The sequence below is a fragment of the Danio aesculapii genome, chromosome 18, assembly GCF_903798145.1.
Source record: "Danio aesculapii chromosome 18, fDanAes4.1, whole genome shotgun sequence".
In the NCBI taxonomy this organism is placed as follows: domain Eukaryota; kingdom Metazoa; phylum Chordata; class Actinopteri; order Cypriniformes; family Danionidae; genus Danio; species Danio aesculapii.
This window is the reverse complement of record NC_079452.1, coordinates 3,983,007-4,010,922: the sequence shown is the minus strand read 5'-3', so window position 1 is coordinate 4,010,922 and position 27,916 is coordinate 3,983,007. Positions and strand designations below refer to the sequence as shown.

The window sequence follows — 27,916 nt, the reverse complement described above, 5'->3', positions numbered from 1 at the left end:
TTAAAACAAAAACAACTTTGCAATAGGAAAGCTTTGATGACAGGCGATGAATCAATTTTTTTGAGACAATTTTTCTGATTTATAAATATTTCAGACATACAAAAATCACCAATTCGCATGATTTAAGAAAAAAAAAGGCTTTGGTAATTTAAATATGTTTTTTCACAAAAAAACAAATCTAAATAGTTTAGTTAAATTAATTGCAAAAACCCAATACTTGTCAAAATTTGCAGTGTTTATTTTGCTAGCGCACATGGTTATTTTTAGGTGAACAATTAATCTCTGGAAGTTAATCCACCGGGAAAAAAAAATAAGCTTCAGCGTTTGGATGATGGTCGTCCTCCATTGATGTCAGTCAGCCACAAAATTCGTAACCACAACAATTAGTTTGTTATGAGGGATTGATGCACAAAAAGAAAGCCCAACACCCTACTCAATACTCCCTTTCAGTTGGAAGTCCATCAACATGTTAAAAAGTGTCTGCAACTTCCTAATACACAATAACTAATTACAAGACCACGAAAACAAAAAGTTAATGATGGCCCAAAGATGGCACCCGACCAATTCTTTACCTATATGGCATTGGCTACTTCAGGTTTATGATATAACTTATGTTAGAACTTTCAACCGCCAGAATAAATAAAGCTAGAGACTCAACTCTGGAGGCAAAGAAAGCAGCTGCAGAAAAACTAATAGAAAGGCTTAAATATGGCAGAACTTGTATCAGAGATACATTCAGGCAGAACCTGAATCTTTAAATCTCTCATGACCTATAAGTGCTCTAATTATTTTAAGTACTTTGTGATATTGCAGTTTGTATTCCTTTTATTTCTAATGTTTATGCATGTATTTTTAATTTAATTTGTATTAATCTTTTCTGTTTTTGTCTTGATTGCAGTGTTATTTGTAAAGTGGCATGGACCACAGAGATGAGTTCCACTTGGAGGGAAGGGGTTTGGGTGGCTGGGGGAGTGATGTGTTCAAGACTTGAATATTCTGTGTGAGTATTGAAGAATCAATACAAAATACATCTAAAATAAAAGCTTTGCATTCAAAGCTTTGAAAAGCAACAGCAAGATTACTATTGACCAACATATACACATACATGGTGAACAAAAAAAACCCACAAACAATATAAGGCTGGTTTGTAAGGCATGTTTATTTAAACAAGCACTTTAAATATGAACAGTTGTGTGTCACGTTACATACAATGTAAACGCATGTGAAGTGAAGACATCGTTTTAGGCAGCTCCACAGTGACCTCTAGTGGCCGTCTGAGGCATTTTAACCTCCATATATTACAACAGCAGGACCCGTCTGTCAGCGCATCAAATGAAAACAGTTTTAGTCCAAAATCTCACTATCATTTACCACATGATGACAGCATTATAAATGCCAAGAAAGATATGATGTCATTTCTTTACAAAATCTGTTATTCGAGGAGAATCTCAGGAGATCTACTCTAAGGGTACAAAATCTTTTCATTGCATACACAGAATAACCTAAAAGCTTATTGTGCTCTAAAGAAACTGGAAAAACAAGTTGAAATTTAAAACTAAAAGACCTGTTCACACCAAGCATGTTCACTGAAATGCTAAATACAACTTGAAAAATGCTCCACTATTTAAAACAACAGCAGTCCAGCCCACATTTGTAGACTGAAAGTCCGATTTTTTTAAAATAAATACCACGTTCACAGGAAAATTGATTTAAACAGTAAATGATCAAATTTAAAGAGCCTGCTGTGGGATCAGATGTTGATAATCTGTTGTATATTCTTTTGATTAACTCATATGTTTGCATTAATCCACATATTCTTTTAAACCATGTTTACTGGCTAAATCCACGCACGAAACCTCTTTTACCCATTCACTCTTTTATAAAGACACTAATTGAAATCCTCAGCTAGTCTCACTTAAAGGTTCAATAAGTGATTTTATTCAGAAACAACTTGCATTATAGGCGTCCCGGTGGCACAGGTGGTAGCACGATCGCCTCACAGCAAGAAGGTCACTGGTTCGAGTCCTGGCTGGGTCACTTGGCATTTCTGTGTGGAGTTGGCATGTTCTCCCCGTGTTGGTATGGTTTCCCTCACAGTCCAAAGACATGAGCTGAAGGTGAATTGAATAAGCTAAATTGGCCGTATAGTGTATGTGTGTGAAGGCAAGAGTGTCTGGATGTTTCCCAGTGCTGAGTTGCGGCTGGAAGGGCATCCTCTATGTAAAACATATGCTGGATAAGTTGGTGGTTCATTCCACTGTGGCAACTCCTGATTAATAAAGGGACTAAGCTGAAAAGAAAATGAATGGATGAACTTGCATTATGCCTGTTGAAAGTCTATTCACATCCTGATAGAAATCATTAAATGAAGTGTTCCAAACATATTGAATATTATAATATTCTGTGCAAAATGCAGGACCAAGAAAGGTTTTTACACTTAAAACATTTGGTCCAAAAATTACAATAGCCTGTCCTGCATGCCTGTCAAACAATCTAATTGTAATTTGCAAAAAAAAAAAAAAAATGCACACCCTGTTTGTACAGAAAGGATTAAAAAATATTGTAAAACAAATGCAGATGAAAAAGCAGATGTAACTAACATTCTCTGTTCCATTAACAGCAGAGAAAAACATTATTAAAGGACTCTGAATCCATCCTGCATTCTATAGCATTGAAAGCAACACTGCAGCATGTGTTGGTGTGGAAAATGAATAGTTATCATCTTTGGAGTGAACGGGGTTTAACACTAAAAGCTCAATGTTTGATTTAGTCCCCCATTTCTGTCATTTTATCTGAAGTCCACCACCTCACAATCACATTCAACCAAACAATTTGCCAATTACTCCTCTTCCAGCTGCTCCAAACATGTTTCAGTTTCTTTCTTCTGTTGAACAGACATCCAGTTCTTTTGGATGTCAAAGGCTGCTTTTTTCCAATATTCTTTCCGATAATAAAGTTTAGAATCACTTGAGAGCGAGTAAATGGTGAGGAAATTGTCAAATAGTTTAAGTGAACTATCCCTTTCATAACATTAAGGAGTTCAATAAAATAAAATTCAATAAATAACAGGGATTATTTTCAGTTACAAGGATGTTGTGGAATTGATGACAAAAATAGACTACTATTACTCAATTCTTCGGCCATTTTATTCAGCATTTCCTGGCCATAATGCAGATGTGAGTGTCACATTATAAATATTATGAAGGCTTCGCCACAATGTAGGAGTCATTTCATAAACAGATGTCATCTAGGTAAGAGCTTATCGTAAGTTTGACAGCTGACCTTGGTTTGAGCTCTCTGTCAGAGGTGTTTGAATGAGCTCAAGTGCTGGAGAGAGACGTCACAACACTGGCCTGCAGCGCTGCTGGGTTCAGAAGGTGAGAGGAGATGTTTGGCTGCTGGGCTCGAACTGCAAATTAAACAAATTTCATTTGTTTGCTTCATTAAAGACATCCAATTTCATTTTCAAGGTTCTCAATATACAAAACATCCCACATGAAAAAAAATACTATAGTCATTTATAGTAAATACCATAGTGTTTTTGAACCATGTCATAGCAAAGTCTATTATACTGTATATATTATAGCATTTGCTTTACTTTTTACTACAGTAGGCTGTGGTGTGTTGTAGTGTGTCAATGTACAGAACGTATTACAGTATGTGGTCATCCATTTTTTTTATTAATAATATTATTATTATTATTATTATAACACTTGTTGTATTACTATAGCAACTACAGCACTACCAAAGCAGTTAAGTACTTTTCTGTACAGGGTTGTCACTCTAAGTTAAAAATTAAAATTCCCTGATACGGTCACTGATGGGAATGTGAAAAGCTGTAAAAAGCCATTATAAATATAAAATTGCAGCTCTTTAACAGCCACTGTGAGAACAACAATCAATATATGTGTGTGTGTGACTGTGAAGTGCTCCCTCGCACATAAATTGATACCTCAATAATAATTTTACAAGCTTCACGTTGAGTTTTTCTGTCATCTACTTTTTAACACTCAGTTTTTGAAGTGGTCATTTTGAAGCCAAAGTGACATTTCAATTAAAAATGAAAATTCTGTCATCATTTACTCAGCCTACACTTTTTTAAAAGTTTCTTTCGTTTGTTAATGACTGATGGAGATATTTTGGAAAAACGTTGTAAAGCGGTTGACCTCCATAGTGTTTTATTACTATAGATGTCAATGTGTTCAGCTTTCTTCAAAATATCTTCTTTTGTGTTCAAAAGAATAAAAGAAACTTAAAGGTTTAGAGCCAATTGAGGAATTTACTTTTTTAGGTGAACTACCCCTTTAAGTGACTTCTAGTTGAAAATATGAAAGGAATAAAAATAGAGCTGAAAAATCATAACAACAGATTTAAAAGGCTTGAAACTGCAGGATTAAAAAGAGAAACTTTACATTTTGATAATTGAAAACTACAATTGAAAGTGATGAACAGAAATGTGTGATATTTTATGACGTGGAAAAAAAATATTTAAAATCTCCCTGCCTTTCAATATCAGAAAAGTACCTTTTAAAATACCATGATATTCCAAAATTAGCGTGGCAACCCTGTCTAGAGTATGTTCAAAAACACTACAAATGACAAGATTTGATTTGATTTTTCATGAGGGAATGGGTTTAATAGATGATAAATGATTTCACTGCAATCACTGATCAAATCAGATCTCATTTGAGATGTAAATGACACTATACAATATTGACGCTTTCTGAACTGAAATGATTTAGCATTGAACTGACTTGGATATTGACATTCCTGCTTCAAATACCTTTGAACTAGTTTGATAATTGATGTGAAACATTGCTACACTAATAGTTATTAAGCAAATAACACTAGAAGAGATTAAACTGAATTATCACACTTTCATTACCTGTGGAGCTGCTTTACAACTGAAATTAAACATGTTAATATTTACACACACCAGACATTTTTTTTTTAAGATATACCCATTCAAAACCTCAATAACACAAAAATATCAAATCAGCCAACCACACGGCAGCAGCTCAATGCATTTTTGCCTATAGACGGTTGTTAGAAGGGATGCAGCTATGGCTAGAATTTAACAAGAATTATTTATTTTATTTATTAAATGACCCATTTCATTTTGTTTTATATACTTCTACCCCATACCCCAACCCTAAACTTACTCCTCACAGCAATGTGAAAATCTGAAATGTTGTAGAGTTTCACAAAAAATAGGCTATATTTCCACACATGTATCTCTTCTAGACTTTACCATGAGGTGTGTCTCAATCAGATCTCTAGCTCCCAAAGTCATGAATCACTAAGTCTTGTTCAGGATTTCAAGAAACTAAAGAGCTTGGTTCACTGCACACTGGGACACTAGAGTACTAAAGTATTTGTTTTTAATGTGGGATGGAGTTTAATGGAAGATAAATAACAGATTTAACTACAATCACACTCTCAATTAAGAACTGTGCAGTTAAATGACACTAACTCTACAATACTGAACTGATTTGATTTAACAATGAACTGACTCGAGCAGGATAATAGGATAAGTAGTTCAATCACAGAGCTGTAAACAAGCAATATTTCAAAATTGTTCTGAACATGTCTAACCATGTTTATTTATGATTAAATATAAAAAGATAATCATTTATTTAAAAAAAAAAACACTCATTTGTCATTATGTTAGGGCAAGTCTGTTCACTATTCATGTTTTGTGCTTCAGAATTCCCTTAAGGGAACAGTGAGCATCAATGCTTCCTGATTTCCACAGGACTTTTCAGTTCACTGGAAGAATTTTGTGAATGAGACAAACTTAACATGATTGAGATGCACTCATGATAAAGACAACCTGTTCAAACAGAGTATTAAAATGGATACAAAGGTCATTTAAGTGACTAAAGGTGGCATGGTTGTTGGTGCAAGACTTTAAGGTCTACTGTCTATTTAAAGTTTCCCAAACAAACATCTCTCGATTTTACAGAGAATGGTTTGGATCAGACAAAAAATCCAGTGTCAGTTCAATGGGTAAAAACATATTGAAGAGGAGAACTGCCAGAATGATTATAAGGACATACAGCAACACTAACTCAGTGGTTTAATGTTGTGAGGGATATTTTTCTTGGCACACTTTAGGCCACTTAGTAGCAAATTGAGCATCATTTCATGATGAAATTAAATGTATGAAATGGCAATGAAACCTAATCTGTGCAACCGCAACATTTGAGAGCATCTGCGCAAGTGCAGTGGCTGTTATGGTGTGAGCAGTTTTCATTCCCTTACATAATTATGTCAATTCTTGCACATTATGGAGTGATTGAGAAATCACCAGCAGAGAAGTAGGCTTACAGTAGTCAAGAGAGCCAGTCTTTACTACTTAATTGAAAAAAATAAACACAACATAACAAATAAAAACAGAAAAGTTCACAGAGCAGCCCGATGTTCACAATACTCAAAATAATGGAAGAAAAATGTAAATACTCAATAGAGATATGGATTTTTCCAAAAAAGTTTTCCAAGGGCATTCTATTATCATTTTACATGACTTTAGGAACAAATATCCTACAAAATCACCAAAGAAAATAGAAAAGAATTGAGATAATAATGACATGGAAATGACAATATAATGTTACTTACTTTTTTTGTGGGTGCTCCAAATTTTAGCTTGCACCTCTAAACCTTTTATTACCAAGTACAAAGTTTAATTTGAAGCCCTGGCATTACAATGAGTTCTCTACACTCAGATGATCTCCAGTCACCACATCTCAGTCTAATAGAGTAGCTTTGGGATCTGCTGGAATGAGGGATTTGCATCATGCATGTAAAGCTAGCAAACCAATGCATCACACTATCTTGTTAATATGGACAGAAATCTCTATATTTTCAGAAAAAAATATTTTCAGCACCTTCTTTAATCTATACCACCAAGAATTAAAACAGTTCTGAGGGTAAAATGGAATGAGGTGTATCTAATAAAGTGGCCAGTAAGCGTGTACATTTAAACATCTTTAACCCATTTAGACCTAAATTATGTTCTAAGGAAAATGTAGAAGTGCCTTTTCTCTGCTCTGTTCTAGACTACATTAAAATAATGAAAATGTCAAAACACAACTGTTCTGCAAGAATAATACAGCAATGTAAAATAAAAAAATCTGTCTTTACTTAAAGCTTCTTCTGAAGGTTGCAAACTTGAAATTTATAACATTTAAGAACCATAGAGAAAGCTGAATTCAAGCTAAATATAAATAAAACATCGCCTGACTTGACAAAGGATAGTAATAGATGAATGCATAGATGATTAGCTGTGGTTTGTGGTAGCTGCCCTACCTGTGCTGCTGTATTCTGTCTGATTGCTCAGACTCTCCTCACAGCTCTGCAATCGCAGAAAGGACTCAAAGTTCACAGATGCATCGTCTTCAGAAAGACCATGAGCCACCTGTCCATCACCAGGACGACAAACCTCAAAACGCACCCACTGATAACTACAGTAGAGAAGAAAAAACAAGTGAATTAATCTGTGCTCACAGGGCACAGGCAAGGGCAAAGTGTTTTTTGTCATTAGTACATTAACATGCAAATAATTACAACACAACTTGTGTCATGTTAAACTGAAAAGAATAAATAAATAAATAAAAATTATAAAAAAATGTTGTTACTCACTTGCTACATTTGCGAGCCCCAGGGCAGCTCTGGATTAGGTTCTGAATGGTGGGATGAGAGAAACCAAAAAAGTCTGCTCCAGAGGGGACAACGCTGGTCAAGGGTTTGCCCCTACATTGAAAAACAATCATGAATAAATATTTTTATTTGTAATGTTTTCTTTGATTTTTTTTTTTACACAAATTTCAAAAGTTAAAAATATATTTATCTTTATAAATAGCTTTAAAAAACCCATATGCTGTATTTAATCAAATAAAAATAAGTAAAACAGTTATTATATTATAAAATATAATTCAAATAACTCCCTTTTTTAAACATTTTTAAAAAGTAATTGTAGTGTTGTTGCAATACTGGAATTGTATATGACATCATAATAATATCTATAATCAGTGATGTGAGGAAATACGGCCACAAATTAAAGGGCGTAAAATCTGAATTCTAAGCAACGAATCTTACAATTTAAAGTTAAATGCAACAAAATTGGGCAATATTGTCACAAATTTATATTTTGGGGCTGAAATACAACTAAAACAGTTTTTCAGGTAGGTCTAACAGTAAATGAGTTTCAACTACCCTGAGTTATTGTGCATTTGAAGTAACGCATGCCAAATGACGCATGGTTTTGGACTTGTGTGAATAAAGGTTAATGTGAATAATATAGATGAAAATGCATTCACAGAATAAACTCAACAGTCTCCACTGGATTTTTTTCTTTCTTGTTTTCATTGCTTCATGTTAAAATGGAAACCAGGCAAGTGATTGTCTTTCTGTCTTGTGGTGTTTAACAATGGCTGACTTCAGAAGTTATTATAAGTTGCTGTCATTCATTCATATTCTTTTTGGGTTAGTCCCATTATATGGGTTAATAATACACAGATCCAAAATACTGATATACATCTGAAAGGTTTACTTATGTCAATAACCAATTACGATTACAAGGACACTCGGCAAGATGGCTATATTTTAGTTTAATCTTTATCATTGACTATTGAACTATACTATAGTAAAGTTGACATTTATCTGTATAAACACCAGTGAAAGAGAGCATGATTCAGCATTCATGAGCATAAAATTTCTTTAAAATGTTCTGAATAATCCTACATGACTTCACCTGCGAGCAGCAATGGCTTTGAGCAGGTTAGCATGACAGGTGAGGGCTGACGAAGCCACGATAGCGTTCTGTGGGTCGTCCTCTGGAGCAATCTCAAACTAAATAATACAACAAAGAAAAGATAGTCAACATATTTCTGTTAATAAGTTAATAGTCATGGTTAACAGTTATTTCACCACCTTTACAACAAGATTTACAGAAGCATAAACAATTCCGACTTGAGAAACACTCAATTCCGATTGGCAGGAAGCAATTTATCACAGCTTTTATTAATAAAATAGCTTTGCTAGTATAGGGGTGTGCGATATTAATCAGCAGTAGTTTATTTTTTACTTTTTTGCTAAATTAGAATATCCCACATGAAAAAAACACTTTAGTAACTTATAGTAAGCACTAGTTTTAGTTATTAACGATACTATAGTGAATTGTATTTTACTGTAGATATTATAGTACCTGTATATAGTACATTAACCCTTGGTTAATGAATGCTACAGCATACTGTAGGATTAACTATCATGAACTGCTAATCAGTAATAAATACTACACTACACTTTTTTTCATTTTAACTACAGTAAACTGTAGTTTATTAAAGTATATTAATTATAGTTTATCATTACATCAACTATAGCTATTAATTCAAGAACTTTACTATACAATGGTTCAAAAACACTATAGTACTTATCATACATTACTATTTCTTAATGTGGGATGACAAAAAACATTTGCAAAAATGACACTGACCACACCCAAGGGTCAAAAGAGTAAAATCACCACTTTTTGGGACACTAGAATGATGAATCAACAAATTCCTGCAAGCGGAGACACCACAGCTTTCTCCTCCATGATAAAAGCACTGCGCCTCAGAGCGGCAGAAACCTCACACAATAATAAAAGCCGTTTGGTGAGGGTATATGATTTTTTGGGAATATAATCATGTAAGATATTGCCAGAAGGCAATTATACAAAATTATTTGAACAACATTTGCGATAATGTGACTTAAATGTGCTTGTTTGTCCTGTTATCCAAATCACATCTTCTGTTGAGGAAAAATAGCATGTTTTTTTTTATCATAGCTCATGAGCACAATCCTTTATTGGATAAAAACATCTGCTTGAAGTTGAGTTTTGTTTTCAAATGCACAAGTTTTGTAAAATACACAAGTTTTTTCATTATGTCTGGAATCCACACTACTCCGGCATCTTGAAAACCCTTTTTTAGTTTGGAAAAGCTGCTGTTCAGTTTCAGTATAGATTGACTAAGGTGCTGTTTAAACTAGTGCACTTTCCTTTTAATATGTTTTAGAATGAAATAGCTCCTCGTCCAGACTCCAGACTTGCTTTTCAGAAAAACAATCTCTGTGCACTAGGAGTGTATACATATATACATCCCAAACTAGGTAGCACAGTTCAGATTCAAGTACTCAGACAACAAAAACAGTCAGCGCCAGTAACTAGACAGAAATAGACGACAGCAGTGCAACAACTGAGGGGCCATTCACACAGAACGTGTCTTTGCATCTAAAAATATCAGACGCAGCACTCAGGAATGATTAAAAAAATAACTTTGACTTTTAAAACTACCATGTGTTTTTTAGCATTATATCTAATGGTACAACCAATAGTTTCCATGATAGTAATTATCTTTAAATAATATTTTAAAACAGGGCTTTACATCAAGCAGTGTGCTTCTCAACAATGCTGTCTGTATCTTTAAAATGCCCTTTAATTTTCAATGAATTCTGACTGGCTGTAAGTGTTTTATCGTTCATCAGCAGGGAAAAATCTTTTTAAAAGTGATCCCAACTGTTTCGCACCTCTGTATCTTTAGTGTTGTAGTTAACGGTGTGAACTATGCCATACTTTAACACTGTGAATGATTTTTTTTGTTATCATGCTTTGTGTGTGAACCCCTACTCTTCTATTTTGTGCCTTCACGTGAAATATCTATCTTAATTTTGTTTTGATTAGAGGGGTAAAGGGAAGGGCCAGAAAGGGCCCTTCAAACAAAGATTTTCCAGGAATTGTTAGAAACACGATTTGTTTTTAAATAATAAGGATATTAAGGACAAATTGTTATTTTATTTGTCACATTTAATCTTGTGTTCATATTTATGGTTTTATTCTCATTCTTACATTAACTGAAATCACAACAGTAATGTCAAGTCATATTTTATGATTCATAACTGGGGATCTCTGGGGAAGTCCAAAGCAGTACATTTAAATTATGCGATATAGCATAACATTAGTTACACTTGTACATTTATCACAGTTACAGCAAAAATATATGCAGACCAATGATGATGTAATGGTATAGCAGTGGTGTCCCATCTCTTAGGTGAATATTTTCACCCTTACCTCTTGCAAAGGAGTATAAAACAGAACTACAATTGAGCCATAAAGTGTGCAGAAGCTAGTGAGAGGCATGTGATCAGCCGAGGACAAAAAAGAAGGAAGATGATATATATATATATATATATATATATATATATATATATATATATATATATATATATATATATATATATATATATATATATATATATATGTGTGTGTGTGTGTGCGTGCGTGCGTGTGTTTAAATTATAAATAATAATAGAAATAATAATACAAAAAAAAATGAATTTCTTAATATAAATATTTGTTATTGGCCACACAATTTAAGTTTTTTTTGTTACCAGTTTAAATGTTTAGCAGTTTAATAGTCACCTAAAAATTGTTGAAAAGGTCAATAATTGTACCTCAATGTCGGGACAGATCCACACAACGCCACTAGATGGCGCAACTAACTCGGTTAGTTCTGTTGTATCCAAAGAATATATATTTTTTCCTGTAATTTAGTACTCTTTATTCGACGTGATAAACTACTAGTCAGTTAACAATTCGGAGTGTAAAAATATTAAGTCCTGTTTAATTGAGTAGCGTAATTTGTTAGCGTAACATTACACCCTGAAAAAGATATCATACACTGATAGTTTTTCACTTTAACTTTCCCTTTACTTTACTGTAGTCCCTGCTTTTTAATATTTTATAATTATTTAAAACAAAATTTTTATAAATTTGTAATATCACCTAAACTTATTAAACTTTCTGGTATTACATTTCAGGTGCTAGGCTGTAGCACTGAATAAATGAAGACATAAGGACAGATGACTTGGAGAGAATAACAACAAATGTGCATCCTGGCTTTATTTATAATGTATAGAGCGCATGTGGTCGTGATGTGCAAATGTGAATGCGGAAAAACTGCACAGCCATTCAAAGCCATTTCATGATATTGCATATTGTCAGCTGCATCGTTATACGTGCACATTATAGGACTATATTATATACACAGTAGCCTGTAAGGTCTTCCCTGAATGACGTCCAGAATGAAGCAGTTACTGCTTCTTGTGCACAATGATGAACATTGAAGACGCAAATTACAGTGGTCGCCCCACTGAGCTCAGAAAATATGGAAATCCCCATTTATACAGAAGAATCACATCCCTGAGTGAGCACATTACACACAAATCACATAAAACAAACCTAGCTGTGAATTATCTTTTATATATTTCATTTAAAAAGCATTAGTGCTTGTGTGTATATACAGTTGAAGTCAGAATTAATAGCCTGTTTATTTTTTCTCCAATTTCTGTTTAACAGAGAAGAATAAATCAAATGAAATAAAATCAATAAATAAAATAAATCCGGTATTAGAAATGAGTTAATAAAACTATTATGTTTAGAAATGTGTAGAAGAAATAACACATTTCTAAACATAATAGTTTTAATAACTCATTTCTAATACCGGATTTATTTTATCTTTGCCATAATGACAGTACATAATATTTGACTAGATATTTTTCAAGACACTTCTATACAGCTTAAAGTGACATTTAAAGGCTTAACTACAGTAGGTTAATTAAGTTAACTAGGCAGGTTAGGGTAATTAGGCAAGTTTTTGTATAACAGTGTTTTGTTTTGTAGACTATCGAAAAAATATATAGCTTAAAGGGGCTAAAAATATTGACCTTAAAATGATTTTTAAAAAATTAAAAACTACTTTTATTCTAGCTGAAATAAAACAAATAAGACTTTCTCCAGAAGAAAAAATATTATGAGACTTACTGTGAAGATGTCCTTGCTTTGTTAAATATCATTTGGGAAATATTAAAAAAATGTAAAAAAATTCAAAAGGGGGGCTAATAATTCTGACTTCAACAGTACATATTTCCCAATGTAAGTTACAGATACTTAAGCAAACACATAAATAAGTGTGCACCTGTGGTCCTTGGCCACCATCTTTGATTTGGCAGGTGTAGAGACACTTCTGATCAGGGTTCTTCATGCTGGCGAAAACTCTGGTGCTGCAGAACCCCACAGGATAAATAGCAGCGTCATCATGAAACAGAGCCCTGTCTGTGATGATCTGCGATAAAAAGCACAAACATAAAACAGTAATTATAATTAGTAACCAATGTCTGGTTGATCTTTTATATAAAATAGCATTTTAGTAATTCTGGGACTAAAATAAAGAGTCTAGAGAGCGAAAACAAGAGTACGCCGATTTGACTGTCTGGCTTTCAGTCAATAAAATGAATTAATTCCCTATTCAAAGAAAAAAAGTTTCATAGCTGGTAAAAAAATGGCTGGTTAAGTTTCTAACATTACCGGCCATTGGCAAAAGAGTTTACATGAATGCAACTTCAACTAAACAGCTTAAAGACGTTATAATGACACAATAGGATTGAATAACTGTCTGACCTCCCCGAGGCTGTAAACAGTGAGTCCACCAAGCACAATGGGAAAGAGCGGCCTTCCAGAAGAGTCTAGTGAGATGGGCTGCACGAGTTTGCGGACTCCTCCCTCAGCTACCTTCCTCTTCTTACAAATCTTCCTCATGACTGAAAGTAAAGCAAACAAACATCGGCAATTTTAAAATACAGACAAATATGCAGTGTCACATAATATACATATTCCACACAATATCTATCTTAAACAGTTTTGAAAAAAACAACAACAAAATACTGTGTCATAGTTTTTGTAAGAAAAAAGTTAGTGTGTCCCATATCAAAGATTGTTACATATCGGATCTATTATTTCCTGTAGAAATTCATAGTGCAGATCCATGCACACTCAAATGGCTAATATTACCCACAACACATTGTGCGTTGGGCTGAGAATTTGATTAGAACTGCAAACATGTGTAAAACTGTTAAAAAACTACAAACTTAGTGCAGAAGTTTTGAATGATTACTGATTAATATTGAACAGGACTCAATTTTTTCATTTAAAGCCAATGGCATATTACCATGTTATTTAATCTACAAAAGGAAACTAATTGCATAAGACATGTGGAGGATGTGACAAGATGATTGACAGAGCTTGTAACTAAGCAACAGAATGCTCCACTAATGATGTAGTCGTATGTCCCAAACCGTGTCTACACCTCTATTACACTCTCAAAAGTATGTGTTTCCATTATAGGGTCTAGTACATGTAGGCAAATTGAAATCCAGCATTAATGCACACAACGTAGAAAGCATTGTGGTCAGAAACACTAACGTTCTTCCCTGCTGGTCTCTCTTCCTCTCTCTTTTCGTTCTTTTTTGGGTTTCTTCAAAAGGCTGTCTTCAGGTCCTGATAGCCCTGTGGTCTGGCTGTGACTCCCTGCTAGAGCAGCGCCACCTGGTGTGCTGGAGCTCAGAGCGACAGGTGTGTGTGTGCTGCAGCCAGGAGTCACCACAGGTTCTCCTTCAGCCACAGACTGATACTGCAACAAAGACTTCAGCAGGAATCTGGAGAAACAGAAAGCAGAGTCTATGTCAGGGGTCAGGATTGCAAACAATGATCATTATATATTAGATAGAGCGCAAAGCCTTTACGAGTCCTCCCCTTTTGAAAATGAACATTTCAATCCCTTTCTCAGTCAATGTAGAAAATATATTTTGGTGGATTTCAAAAAAACATTTTAATAAACAGTTGTATTCAAGTTCTAAAACTAGATTATGGTAACCTAAGATCTCTAGAAAGAGAAAGATACCAATTCATTTCATTTAATTAAAAAACAACAATGCACCAACTAAATCAGGGGTGTCCAAACTCGGTCCTGGAGGGCCGGTGTCCTGCAGATTTTAGCTCCAACTTGCCTCAACACACCTGCACGGATGTTTCTAGAAAGCCTAGTAAGTGCTTGATTAGCTAGCCCAGGTGTGTCTGATTGGGGTTGGAACTAAACTTTGCAGGACACCGGCCCTCCAGGACCGAGCTTGGACATGCCTGAACTAAATCTAACATACTTTATGCTTCTCCTGATTTTTCCCTTTTATTAAAATTATTTTCAATATTTTTTCATAACATATTCATTGGGGTGTACTAATTTTTGCACTGTGATTTTAAGTAACTTAGTAAGCAACCCAAGCAATTAATTACTTATAGGCATTGGAAGATAACCGTTTTCAAGGTATAGCGCGGTTTGGAAAAGTCAAGGTTTTAAAACCGCCAAAATTTTCTACTATACCGTTCCGAAGGTATGTGTAAGATTTTTTTTATTTATATTTTTTTGTTTGTTTTTTAGGACAACAGTATCTTCAGCAGAAAAAATATCCATAGACGCCGTTTTAAATTGTAAAGAAATCAGTGTTTTTAAAACGAATGAAGACAGCAGAAGTCAATGATTCATTTTCATTATTTAGCCTGACATGTTTACTGCTACAAAATATTATAAATCTTTCAAAAAAATTAAACATTGTTCACGAAGGGGAAAAACGTTTTTGTTTTTTACCCAGACATTTAAAAAGAATATAAAAGAATACCGAAAAAGAATATAAAAGAATGAAAAGAATACCGTGATATTTTTTCCCAAGGTTATCATACCATCAGAATCTTATACCAGCCCATGCCTACTTTCTAAATCATTAGTTTTGGCTTTGGTACCAATTAATCTAATATATATATGCACAAATATCTTTTTGCATAGCATGCCATATAAAGTATTCATTTAAAAGAGGAACTTTTATACTATTTTCACTGTATGTGTGCGTGTATTTCATGTATGAGATAACATCGCTCACAGAGCTGATCAAATATGACATCCAAAATACAGTATACATAGTAATACTTTACAATAAAGTATAAATTGTTAACATTAGATAATGCAGAAGCTAACAAACTAATAGTATGCAATATTTTCAGAGCATTTATTAATCTTGTAATATCTAACAGCAGTAAAACTTTAATTATGTTAGTTCACAGTGCTTTGCTGTTAAATACATTTGAAGTTAATTCTCTGAACTTTAAAAACGTAACTTATTTTCACTTATAAACATATTTTGGAATATTGTGCAAATGATTAGCCTTTGTGTTGCATTATAGTAAGCTGTTTTGGAGCTTAAAGCACACTTTTTTAAATGACTAATGTTGAAAAAGTTGTGCTTAATATTTTAGTTTGAACTTTTATACATTTATGATTCTTAAACTTTTTTAAAAGAAATCTTTTGCAACGTTAAATACATTTACTGTTGCTTAATTTAATGCATTCTTGCTAAAAAACAAACTAAGAAAAATTACATTTTTGGAATACAAAAAAAGTATTAAATTAAGACAAAAAACATTTATCAAATACAAATCATGACAGATTTTTCTGTACACCTCATTGTTAAATTAATATGATTAAGCAATCTGAATTTTATTTTAAAAACAAAAATAAATAAAAAAAGAAAATAATGTAACAAAAAAATAAATAATGTGTGTGGACATACCTCCTTTCTTCTTTTGCCCTGACAAACTTTTCTTCCAGGTGAGCGATCTCATCATATAATGCTGCGTTTTCCTGTGAGTCAAAAGGCACCAGTTTAAGCATGGCTATCATGATAATGTCCCAAAAACTTTTTTATTTACTCACAAATATCATGGAACGAGCAGCTTTGCGAAGACGGATATACTTCAACCGGTACTTCTCATTTTGGTTCTTGCGAGGACCTTTCCTGACTTTAGATCTGGACTCAGTGTGGCTCGTTGGTGAAGGCAGGGGTCCCAGAGACGAGCCAGAACCCGAACTTGAAAAGGCCGACTGGGCAGAGAACGCCTGCAATGCATGCTGTCTCTCTTCATCCGTCTGCATATAAGAGATGCAAATAATTAAAAGTGTTTACAAAACAGAAATTCAGTAGAGATGAGAGAAATATCTTCTTCATATGCCATTAAATTGCTGAGAACCATGTGATAACCTAATGATGGATGCTTTCAAGGTATTTCTTTGTGAACGTTTGAAACCTTTAAAGATTATTTACAACATGTAGTTCAGAGCGCATAGCAAACACATGTGATTTCAGTAAAAGAAGCTTTCATTATGCTACAAATGTATGTTTTGACTTTTAACCTATGCAATATCGTACTTTGTAACATGGTAACATAGTATTCCATTTTAATGCTGCCAGGACTAATATTATAGATAGTACTCATAGTTTCATTCAAGTAAATGATCTTTTTATGTACACTACAAGTGCTTGTTCTTTAGCTACCACTACTTATTCTTGAAGTGCTAGTTCTTATTATTTAGGTGGCAGACCCTCTTAGATAGCAGATCATATAATTAGATGTTATTTATACTTAGAGACTAACACTTTACTAGTGTTTTGTTACAAGCAACAAATTTTACATTTTTGCCATTGACTTGTCTTTGACTAGTGTCAGTGTGTATTACATTTGTGACCAGTTGCCAGTTGCCAGTTATTCATTGGGAACTAGAACTAAGATACTTATTCTTATCCTACTAGTAACATTTAAAATAACTACTAGTATCTAACAAATGTGTACTAGTAGGTCTTGAATATATACAATAGCTAAAAAAAGGTAATAGTATAGAACAAATAAATAATAGTTCATTAGGTATTTTACCTTTTTAATAGATATGATTACTAGTATGTAACAATCAAGTACGAGCATCTATCGGTAGGTGCTAATATTTGAAAAACAAATATATAGTACTCGTACCAAAGAATAACTACTACCAGTGCATAAAAACTATGTACTCGTCACAGTTGTAATACACACTAATCTAAGCTGAATAACAGAGACTTCAGAGACAGATTCCAGTAAAAGTCCAAAAAAAAAAACAAAAAAAAAAAAACTTACTAATAGCAAAAAGTATAAATTCTAGTCACTAACTAAATATCTACTACTTTCTAATGAATAAGAAATAGAATCTAGTGTATAGAATTATTATCCACTTATTAAGCACTAGTATCTAAGCCAGGGATGGGCAAACTCGATCCTGGAGGGCCGGTGTCCCTGCATAGTTTTGCACCAACCCTAATCAAACACACCTGCTTGTAGCTTTCTAGTGATCTTGAAGACACTAATTAGGGTGTTCAGGTGTGTTTGATTAGTGTTGGAGCAAAACTCTGCAGAGACACCGGCCCTCGAGGATCGAGTTTGCCCATGCCTGATCTAAGCACTACTAGCTTAAAAAACAAATATAACAAAACATAATTATTAATATATAATAATAATATTAAAAAATGTCAAATTACTCTTTTATATTACACCAACACCAGTAATAAATATATATTTATTCATGTTTGTACTGAGTGTTTGTTGCATTTAGAATTGCTGCAGCATTCTGACCAGCAGGTGTCAGTGGTGTTTGGATTTTGATAGCACTTTGAAAAAGCTAATCATTTAATTTTATAAAATTAGATAAGAAAACTTACTAGAGATAATTTTTTAAAACTTCATTTTAAAGTTCTGGTTGTTTTTAGTTCAACTCAACTCAATTAGAATTTTATTTCTATAGTGCTATAGGTTTCTTGACTAACTGCATCTGTTTAATGTTTATCATTTTTATTTTTTTCATATTTATTTTTGTGTTGTCACTTGTCACTTTATGTACACTGGAAGCTTCTGTAGCCAAAACAAATTCCTTGTGTGTGTGAAGCACACTTGGCAATAAAACTGATTCTGATTCTGAATAATGTAAATTATTTTAGACAAAGCAGCTTAAAATGCTTAAAAAGCCGAACATGTTGAAAATTCCAGCATATAAAAGCAGAAGAATACAGTAGAGTAGTTTTAGTGATTTAATATCAAAACATATTTTTAACCTTTGATACAATTAATTAACAACTGCAAACCAGTAAAGTAGACATTACGGTTGCATAAACGCCTTTTGCACTTCAAGGTCATCCACACAAATAAAGCATGCTTTGATGAACAACATTCAAAATATGAAATAAAAAATGATAAGAAAATTGATGATTGGACAGTTTAACAGCAGCCCAAAAATAACTTAACAACAAACAATGTGGCACACATTGTCCTAAACACTATTTCTAAGTTAAAAGCAGTCTAAAACACTTACAGCTAGCTGACATGTGCTTTTTAACTTACCAACAAAGCAAAAACTCCATTTCTGCTCTCAATCCTCTTGAAGCGTCTGCTCCCTTTCTGTGTCTGTAACACACCGTCAAACTAAAGCAAATGCTGCAGAGCAAACGCTGACGTCTCATGATGTAGACTCTCTGAGCAAGAGACTGCTATGACTTTACAGTTTTTTTCCCTATATTATTCATTCTAGAAATTCAATGAATGCAAACATGAAAGACAAATAAATATGAAATCATGCACTAAAGTAAACACAGTAAAGGAAACTGGCACTAAATGGGAAAACAAAGAAACATGGTAAATAGCAGTGTGTAGTGCAGTGAATCTTACCTCTCGATACATAACTGCTTCAAGGCTTGACTTTGCACTTTAAAAAAAAAAAGCAAAAGAAACAGACACTGTTAGAAACTACAGATGCTCAGATGTACAGTATAAGTCACCTTTATTCATTAAATGATTTTTGATCAATTTAAAACAATTGGCATGTAGCATTAAAGCAGCTATAACAAAATGAAACAGTTAAAGCGATAGTTCACCCAAATAAAATATATTCTGCCATGATTTACTCACCCTTTACTTGTTTCATACCAGTTTGAGTTTTTGTTAGTTCTGTTAAAAACACAAGACGACATTTGAGAAAAATATGTAACCATTGACTTTCATAGTAGGAAAAACAAGTACTATGGAAGTCAGTGGTTACAGGTTTCAACATTTTTCTATTTATCTCCATTCTTGTTTACAGGTCAGGACACAACAAGCAGATGGTCGGCCTTTGTCGGACTGCTGTGTTCCTTCTCAGAGTTGGTATCAAACGTTGGCTTAAGAGAGTGCTCTGATTGGTTATTCAGCAACGAATCAGCATGTGAAAATAAAAAGTGCAGTGACGTATCCAAGTAAACAATTCAAGTCAAAAAGGAACCCAAAGTCGGCAGTAATTTTGCTACATTTGTCAAATATTTGCAAACGATACGGATTATTAGATTATCAGACATGTTTGGTTCATGGTGAGTAACAATTACTGTGATGATGGTACTTAATGATTTGTCTATACACATTTAATTTTCTGGTTACCCATTACCACATAAGAAAACAGACTACTGGTCCAGCAGCTGCAGAAAAACACATACAGAACACACACTCTTATTTCAGTTGGCTACCATACATTTGGTTTGTTCACACTCAGCTTTTTGGTCCAGATGGGACCAGAAGTGAGCCGATGTGAGCTGACAAAACAGTTGGCTTTGGTTGTATCCTGGCCCTAACTGAACAGGAAAAACTCAAACTGGTATGATACAAGTAAAACGTGAGTAAATGATGACAATTTTCATTTTTGAGTGAACCATCCAAAAAAATTATAATAATAAAAAACGGTGAAAAGAGAAACAAAACTGTTGATTTTGAAGATATAAAGCGGAGATGCACCAATGTAAAATATCAGCTATCGATATTTATCAGACCTTTTTGCACAGTTGTACAGGCAGTCATGCGAACAATAATAATTATCCGATCATACAGCAATAAACAACTTGACTTTTAAATTATCTTCAAATGAGTGATTAAATTTAAGTGAGCAAGTGACAAATACTGGTATCAAAATCAGCCAAAAATGTATATCAGCCAAATATTACTTTTGGTGCATCCCTAATATAAATATGAACTGAAAATAAAACGTAAACGTGGAAATAATTATTTCTTTTTAAACTGTTCCTGTACTTTGACTGCACCAGTCCACGGTCAATGATCCGCTGCTTGATCTCCTTGATGTGCATGGGCCGTCCAGCCTCTTCCAAAACAATCTGGAAAATCAGAAAAGTTATTGAATTGACCACAGGAAATTGGTGTCAATGAACCACAACATATAATTAGATTTGTTACCTGAGCAGCATCGAGCCATGTGAGGTTTGGTTTATCTGCAACCTCGCTGGGGGTTTCACTGAAAAACAGCAGAAGTATAATTAAAACACTTCACACAAACCCACTACAGCTCTTGTATAAAAATCTTGGTTTTGTGAGTGATCGAGTAGTGACAATGAACAAGTTAAAACATCAGCTTACTTATATTACCAAATGCAGTGAATAAGAGAATTAAGTCATAAACAAACAGAACACGAACAACAACTATGGTTCATAATGGCCTTAGACATGCTTTCTTCTTGGTGTTAAAGAGTAACATGCATACCATTAAACTGACAACGAACTAAATTGAATAGATTTTTTTTTCAATCAATTAAATTTAATAATTAAATGATGCTATTAATTTAAACACCCCCTCCAAAAAACTGCTCAAAAATTCTTAAATCGTCAGGTTTTAATATTCTTTTGTTGTGAATTAATGTACACATGAACTTAGGTATTGACATACACTACAGAAGGACACTCAAGTTCAACTAATTACATTTAATATTATTCATTCATTCATTTTCTTTTCAGCTTAGTCCCTTTGTTAATTAGGGGTCTTAACATGCATTTCCTTGCTCAAAACCAAATACAATAAGAAATGTTCAAAAGTGTAAAAGCATTATTTTCATAAAAGAGGGACAGATCTATTTTAATTGAGACAGAGCCCTCAAAACTCAAAATTCACAGCTTTAAATAAAAGGTTCACCCAAAAATGAAAGTCTACTCATCCACAAGTGGTTAGTAACTCTTATGAGCTTCTTTCTTATGTTAAACACTAAAAAAGCTAAACATTAATTACCACTGACATCCGCAGTAGGAAAAACAAATACTATTGAAGTCAATGGCTACAGGCTTACAACTTTCAACAAAATAGAGTTCAATAGATAAAAGAAACTAAAACAGGTTTGGAACAGAAGAACAATTTTCATTTTTGGGTGACCTTATTATTATTATTATTTTATGTAAAATTTCAGTAGGAATCAGATGGCATCAGATATTTGTAGCACTTATTTGTTCACTACATTCAAGTGCTTTTATTTACATGATAGCTTGAGTAAAGACACTAAGGTTACCACAATGTTTTAGCTGTTATGCTATAATAACTTGCTTTACTGTTTGTGACGTGCACTACAGCACTGTCTTCTGAACATTTTTCATGGTAAATTAAAGTCAGTGGGCGATGGTATTTGAGTCTGGCACCATCGTGGGACTATAGTTTTATTGAATTTCAAACCTCGCAATTCTTCCACGCCCTAAACATGACGCCAGGAACTCAATTTGGAGCATTCTTGTGCAGTGGGATCACTCAGCTTGTGCCTCGAGTACGTGAACGAAGGGAATGTTGGAAGAAAAATAATGCAACAATCAATCCTCTTATTAAACTCACGGGTCCAGACTCTCAGCGGCTCCAGTCAGGCTGCTCATGCTGTCCAGCGCTGGAAACAGAGAGTAACTGCCCTGCCCATCTGCCTCCATCTCAGTCTCAAAGTTCAGGGAATCCATTGCTGTGAAATCTGTGTTTTACTGCTATGTCATGTAAGAATAAAACACGCAGCATCGGTGATGCTAAGCTAAAAACAAGAAACACACGTTCCACCCATGTTGACATTTAACGTTAGGATTAAGTCACGGTTAAAGGCTGTGATCTCAGTCGATATTTACCACGGAGTGAGTACTCGTGCTGTGCAGAAGACGAAAAAAATTAATATGGTCTTTAATCTCCGGATATGTTTGATTTAGGATTCAATGGAACGCTGACCCATTAATTGACTCGTTTTTGTTTGCGGGGGACACATTTAAAGAGCACACATTATCGTGAGCCTGCGTTAGTGCCATCTACTGGATATTTATTTATCTTTCAAGCTATCTTGAGACAATTGTAAGCAGTTAAAAAGTATGGACACGATAATTAAAAAAATTAATAAATAAACAATATATATATATAAACATAATTTAACAATAATAATTATTATTACTTTTTTACAATTAATTGTAGGACTATATTCTTTTAGATAACGTTATCTAATGAGAATAAAACTGAAATAAGCATTCAGTCAAAATAATTAGCCTGAAACTGAAATGTCTTTCATCAGCAGATGAAAAGTGGGATTCTGATTACAAGTGTGCCTTAACACTCTCTCCTGCCCTCAAAGCGATAGATAGACAGACAGACAGACAGACAGACAGACAGACAGACAGACAGACAGACAGACAGACAGACAGATATATAGATAGATAGATAGATAGATAGATAGATAGATAGATAGATAGATAGATAGATAGATAGATAGATAGATAGATAGAAAGATAGATAGATAGATAGATAGATAGATAGATAGATAGATAGATAGATAGATAGATAGATAGACCATTATACGATCTTTTATGTTTAAAATGATAAGATTGGTCCATTTCAGCTTCATGTTCTAGGTTGCATTCTGTTCTTCCATTGTTTCCGTTTATGCTTTAGAGTCAGTATTAAGTCAGATCTTACAGCTATTTGCGTTGTGATCTCAGAGGGAGCAGCAGCAAAAACAAGTCAGGATGTTTCCGTGGAAGTTGTTCAGGATGTGCATGTGTGGAAGTTAGTCAGGACATCACATCCGAGGACCGGTAGCAGTACAGATTTTACAATGAGAATGTGAGTTAATTAATGGGTGACCAGTATTTGCCAGTAATATATATTCCCATCAAGGTCAGGCCCAGCCTGGTGACAGGGGTGGTTGTTTTTTTCTTAAAAACTGGACCTTTATGCAACTATAGTCCTCATTTTGTATTTAATTATGAGATTTAAATACATTTTAAACACTATTTTTAGCCGAATTAGATTGTTTAATGGTCATCATAACCACACTTTTTGATGTACCAAAAATATTTACAAAAGATTTAGAATAAAAAATATGATACTTATTTTTAAAATACAAATTTATTACATCATATATAATTGGGGGGGAAATATGAATCTGTTTTAAATAAGGCAAATTATAAATAACAAACTGGCCAGCACATTCAACTTTCCTCAGTCAGACCATTTGAATAATAATAATAATAATAATAATAATAATAATAATAATAATAATAATAATAATAATAATGTAAAGATTTACAATTTTTCTAGGCTCTCTTGTAAAAAAAGTACATTTGGAAATTCATGGATCACAACAATTATCATGGATAACAATGAATTTTAATATGGGCCATTATTAGTTCTTCACAACTTTTTATTGCAATTTTTTTTGTTTCAAGAATAAGGTCCAAGATTTAGAATAAAAGTTACCTGTAATCTGTTTTCTCTATTTACAATCAATACAGTAGCAAGAGATTACTTCTTAAGTCAGATCGTATGTTTTCTAGCAGCCGGATGTTGGACTCATGAAAAATAATTGTTTGCATTGGCTAAAACTGATTAGTTGAAGTCATGGCAGCCAAAAGAGAATTCCGCTCGTCTTAAAGCCTTTTCGATGGGTTATTTTCACTTATTATGATGGCATAGCAGTCAAAATAGGACAAATAAGCTCATGTTTGGGACAAATTCTGGACCTTTGTCAGAGAGTGGTGGGTCTTTCAAACCACCGAACTCCCCTGGCTACGGGCCTAATGGTTTTGAATAGTTGCACATATAGGAACATATCTCCTAAATATTCTGTTTAACTCACTCTCCTTCAGCTTAGGCTACTCCCTTCTTTATAAAGGGTCACTACAGCAGAATAAACAACCAATATTCTATATTAAATATATAGTATACAGTCCTCAGTCAGGATGTTTCAGTGGAAGTTGTTCAGGATGTGCATGTGTGGAAGTTAGTTAGAACATCACATCAGAGGACCGGTAGCACTACAGATTTTACAATGAGAATGTGAGTTAATTAATGGGTTAACCACATACAGTAGTCAACATTTGAAGTTGATCAAAAAAGCTTTCAAAATTGTCCTGAGACAAGAATTGTCCTGGATCTGGCCTGTCTTTGGTTGTTAGAAGACCAAATTATCAGCCACCCAGGTCATTCAGAGGCTGGTAATCAACCACCTGCTGCAGAACTGGTTCATTCAGAAGATCCAGTTAACACAAGTTATTCATTTGTGAGTAGCCCGTCATCACAGACAGTCAGAAACAGAAATAATGGCAGGCTGGAGACTTACATTGTTGCAATGGATTCTTGTTATTCTTTGACATATAGAAGAAAAGAAGTGGGTTGTCTTAAAGTTTAGATTATGTGTAAGTAAAACTCTTGACACCTGCCAGAAACGCAACATCAAAATAAATAAATAAATAAATAAATTAAAAAACTGGATGCAAAGCACTACACACGTACCCCACCGCCAGCTAAACAACAAATGATTGACATCAGTTCACGTTCTCCAAGTAAAAGAATTAATTTGACTGAACTAAAAAAAAGTTATTGCTTTTACTGTTGAGGAGATGCAGACACTGTCTATTATAAAAGACTATGTTTTGTATAGTAAGATTTTTCTTTTGAGAAATGATTTACACATTTGTTGAGGCCACATGAAGCAATTTATTCAACTTATAAAGCGCAAATATTTATTTTGATTTGGGGATTGTTTTATCGTCTCACTGTTCATTTTGTTATTAAACATATTAAAGATTTAAAATCTGTTTTTGCCTTAATATACGTTATTTCATGTTAGTACTCTTGGGCTTCATTGCAGTTTTTATCTCAATAAACAGTGAAATTATTTAACTAATAACACAAAACATACAAAAGTAGCAAACACATAACTTTACATGCTTTTATGCTTTTACATCCTTTTCGTGTATAGCTCTGGACTCAGAAAGTTCTCAAAATATAATTTTATCCTACATTTTATAAAGGAAAATGAAGGTGTAGGTTATATAGGTGGTTGTTAAATGCAGAGCTTCTCTATAAAAAAGGTGAAAAAACACCTGCAAGTTCTAAAAGAGATCTAACCTCAGTCAGGTAAGGAAAAGTTACGCAAAAGTAACTCAAAAGTAATATAAACCATTACCTTCCATAAAAAGTAATTAAGTAACGCAATTAGTTACTTTTTTGGGGGAGTAACTCAATATTGTAATATATTACTTTCAAAAGTAATTACTCTCCCCAACATTGAACGTAGGTCTCTTGAGCTTTGAGAAGAAGAAATCTGTAGAATCTGGAACATGCAGACTGGAGATTTCTGGAGGTGGTGGTTCTGTTCTCTTAACACCTTTGTTCTTCAGAAGGACAAAGAACAGATGTTTATCCACTGTCTCTATTGCTGCTGTTAACTGATAAGCTGGAAGAAAGGGCAGAGATAAAGTTAAATACTTTAATTAGCTGCAGCAATGTTCATTTTAAGACCTTCCAACAGTTCCAGATTTTACCACTGATCACTAAGGCTTCATAAACTAGCCTAGATAAGGTGTGTGATCATCTTGGTTGATAAGCCATGTACTGCAGCACACAGGCATGCAATGAAAAATATATAGGTTGATTGAATTGTGAAGGCAAATTACGCAATGAACATAAATAATAATAATAAATAATAATAATAATAAATATAGCTGCAAGCAGCAATTATCGGGGCCAAGAAGCCCAGCGGCCACATCATAAACAAGCACGGCAACAAGCTACAGAGCAACTGGAAAATTCTATAACTTTTTAGCAGCATGGTCTAAGCCAAATTTGGTTGAAATTGGGCTAACGATGTGTGAAGAATTCGAAACAACAGATATTTAAACTAATTAAAATTATTGGACAGGAAGTCATGTGAATTAGGGAATAAATTATATCAATGTTCTCTGTATGATACAAGGGATCTAACAAGACCAGTCTCATGACAATAGACAAAACTATTCAAAAGTAATTTGATAAATTTTGTATGATTTCTATTGATAGATTTTAATTGTTTGTCAATTTTCCCCAGAAGGTGGCTCAAACTGATGTAGTTTGGTCGTTGTCAGGATGTAATGTAGATCACACACATTAAGTTTGGTTTCAGTACTTTAAACCATTGCAGTGATTCAGCCAGTAATGTCATCTGGCATTTCAGCAAGTTTGCACATATCCTAAATGACAACAGTTTTGTCTATCGACATTAGTTCCATAACTTTTAGTTAACATAGTCTGAAGATGATTTGAGTCAAATTTGGTAAATCAAAATGGCGAACAGGACGTTTGGCAGATAATGGCATATTCGGCTTGACCCAAGGAATAATTTGAGACTAATTTCATGACAATAAGCATATGCAGTCAAAAGTTATTACCAAATTTGTAAGACCTAAAATTCATTATCTTTAACTATCGCAGAGACACAGTCTCACATGTAGTTTGGCATTATGCTATCCCATTTGTGGGTGCAGTACACAAAAACCATTACACCTATTAACACAAATTCCATAAACTTTTGTCAGCATGGTCTGAAGATGATCGGAGTCAAAATTGGTGCAAATCAGCCAAACAATGTACAATAACAATTCCTTAATTTTATATATCACTTTTCTGGAAACTCAATGCGCTTTACACATTTTTACACAGTAGGAGAATCTCCTCATCCACCACCAGTGTGCAGCATCCACCAGCCATATTGCGCCAGACCGCCCACCACACACCAGCTGATTGGTGAAAGGAGACAAGAGTGATGAAGCCAAGTATGATATGGGGATGGTTAGGAGGCCATGATGAACAGAGGCCAGTGGGCAAATTTGGCCAGGATGTATATATAGATTGCACCACCTAACACATTAAAACGAAAGTAACGAACATAGTGTAAGAATGTAAGGACTGGGAAGTACAGATATTTATATAAAAATTTAAGGAGTAAAAGTAAAAAGTTGTCAGAAAAAAAATAGTGATAGTAAATAAATAGTCTTTCCCACATCCAGGAGAGTTATAGTGTGGAAAAGCCATAAAGAATCTGTCAGGATTTGTTGGATTCACCC

General features: G+C 33.8%; 1 protein-coding gene across 1 annotated transcript; it reads right to left on the bottom strand.

Moving 5' to 3' along the window:
* Window positions 1-1,141: 1,141 nt before the first annotated feature.
* On the bottom strand, window positions 1,142-22,797 carry tbrg1 (transforming growth factor beta regulator 1). The gene is made up of 15 exons (XM_056478528.1): window positions 22,401-22,797; window positions 20,990-21,047; window positions 20,828-20,910; window positions 19,445-19,481; window positions 19,121-19,183; window positions 16,635-16,847; window positions 16,492-16,562; window positions 14,297-14,529; window positions 13,496-13,635; window positions 13,014-13,160; window positions 8,753-8,850; window positions 7,642-7,752; window positions 7,309-7,463; window positions 3,283-3,409; window positions 1,142-2,290 (listed from the first exon to the last, which is right to left on the bottom strand). The coding sequence occupies exons 1-14, from the start codon at window positions 22,514-22,516 to the stop codon at window positions 3,321-3,323; spliced, it is 1,614 nt and encodes a 537-aa protein (XP_056334503.1). The 5' UTR covers window positions 22,517-22,797; the 3' UTR covers window positions 1,142-2,290; window positions 3,283-3,320.
* Window positions 22,798-27,916: the final 5,119 nt, after the last annotated feature.

What these genes read in the sequence shown, in the direction of transcription:
- tbrg1 (XM_056478528.1), bottom strand. Translation starts at nt 22,516, where the DNA reads ATGGATTCCCTGAACTTTGAGACTGAGATGGAGGCAGATGGGCAGGGC. An exon ending in CATGGCTCGATGCTGCTCAG is followed by an intron (nt 20,911 to 20,989) that starts GTAACAAATCTA and finishes CTGATTTTCCAG; the next exon opens with ATTGTTTTGGAAGAGGCTGG. An exon ending in GACAGAATACAGCAGCACAG is followed by an intron (nt 3,410 to 7,308) that starts GTAGGGCAGCTA and finishes TTTAATTTGCAG; the next exon opens with TTCGAGCCCAGCAGCCAAAC.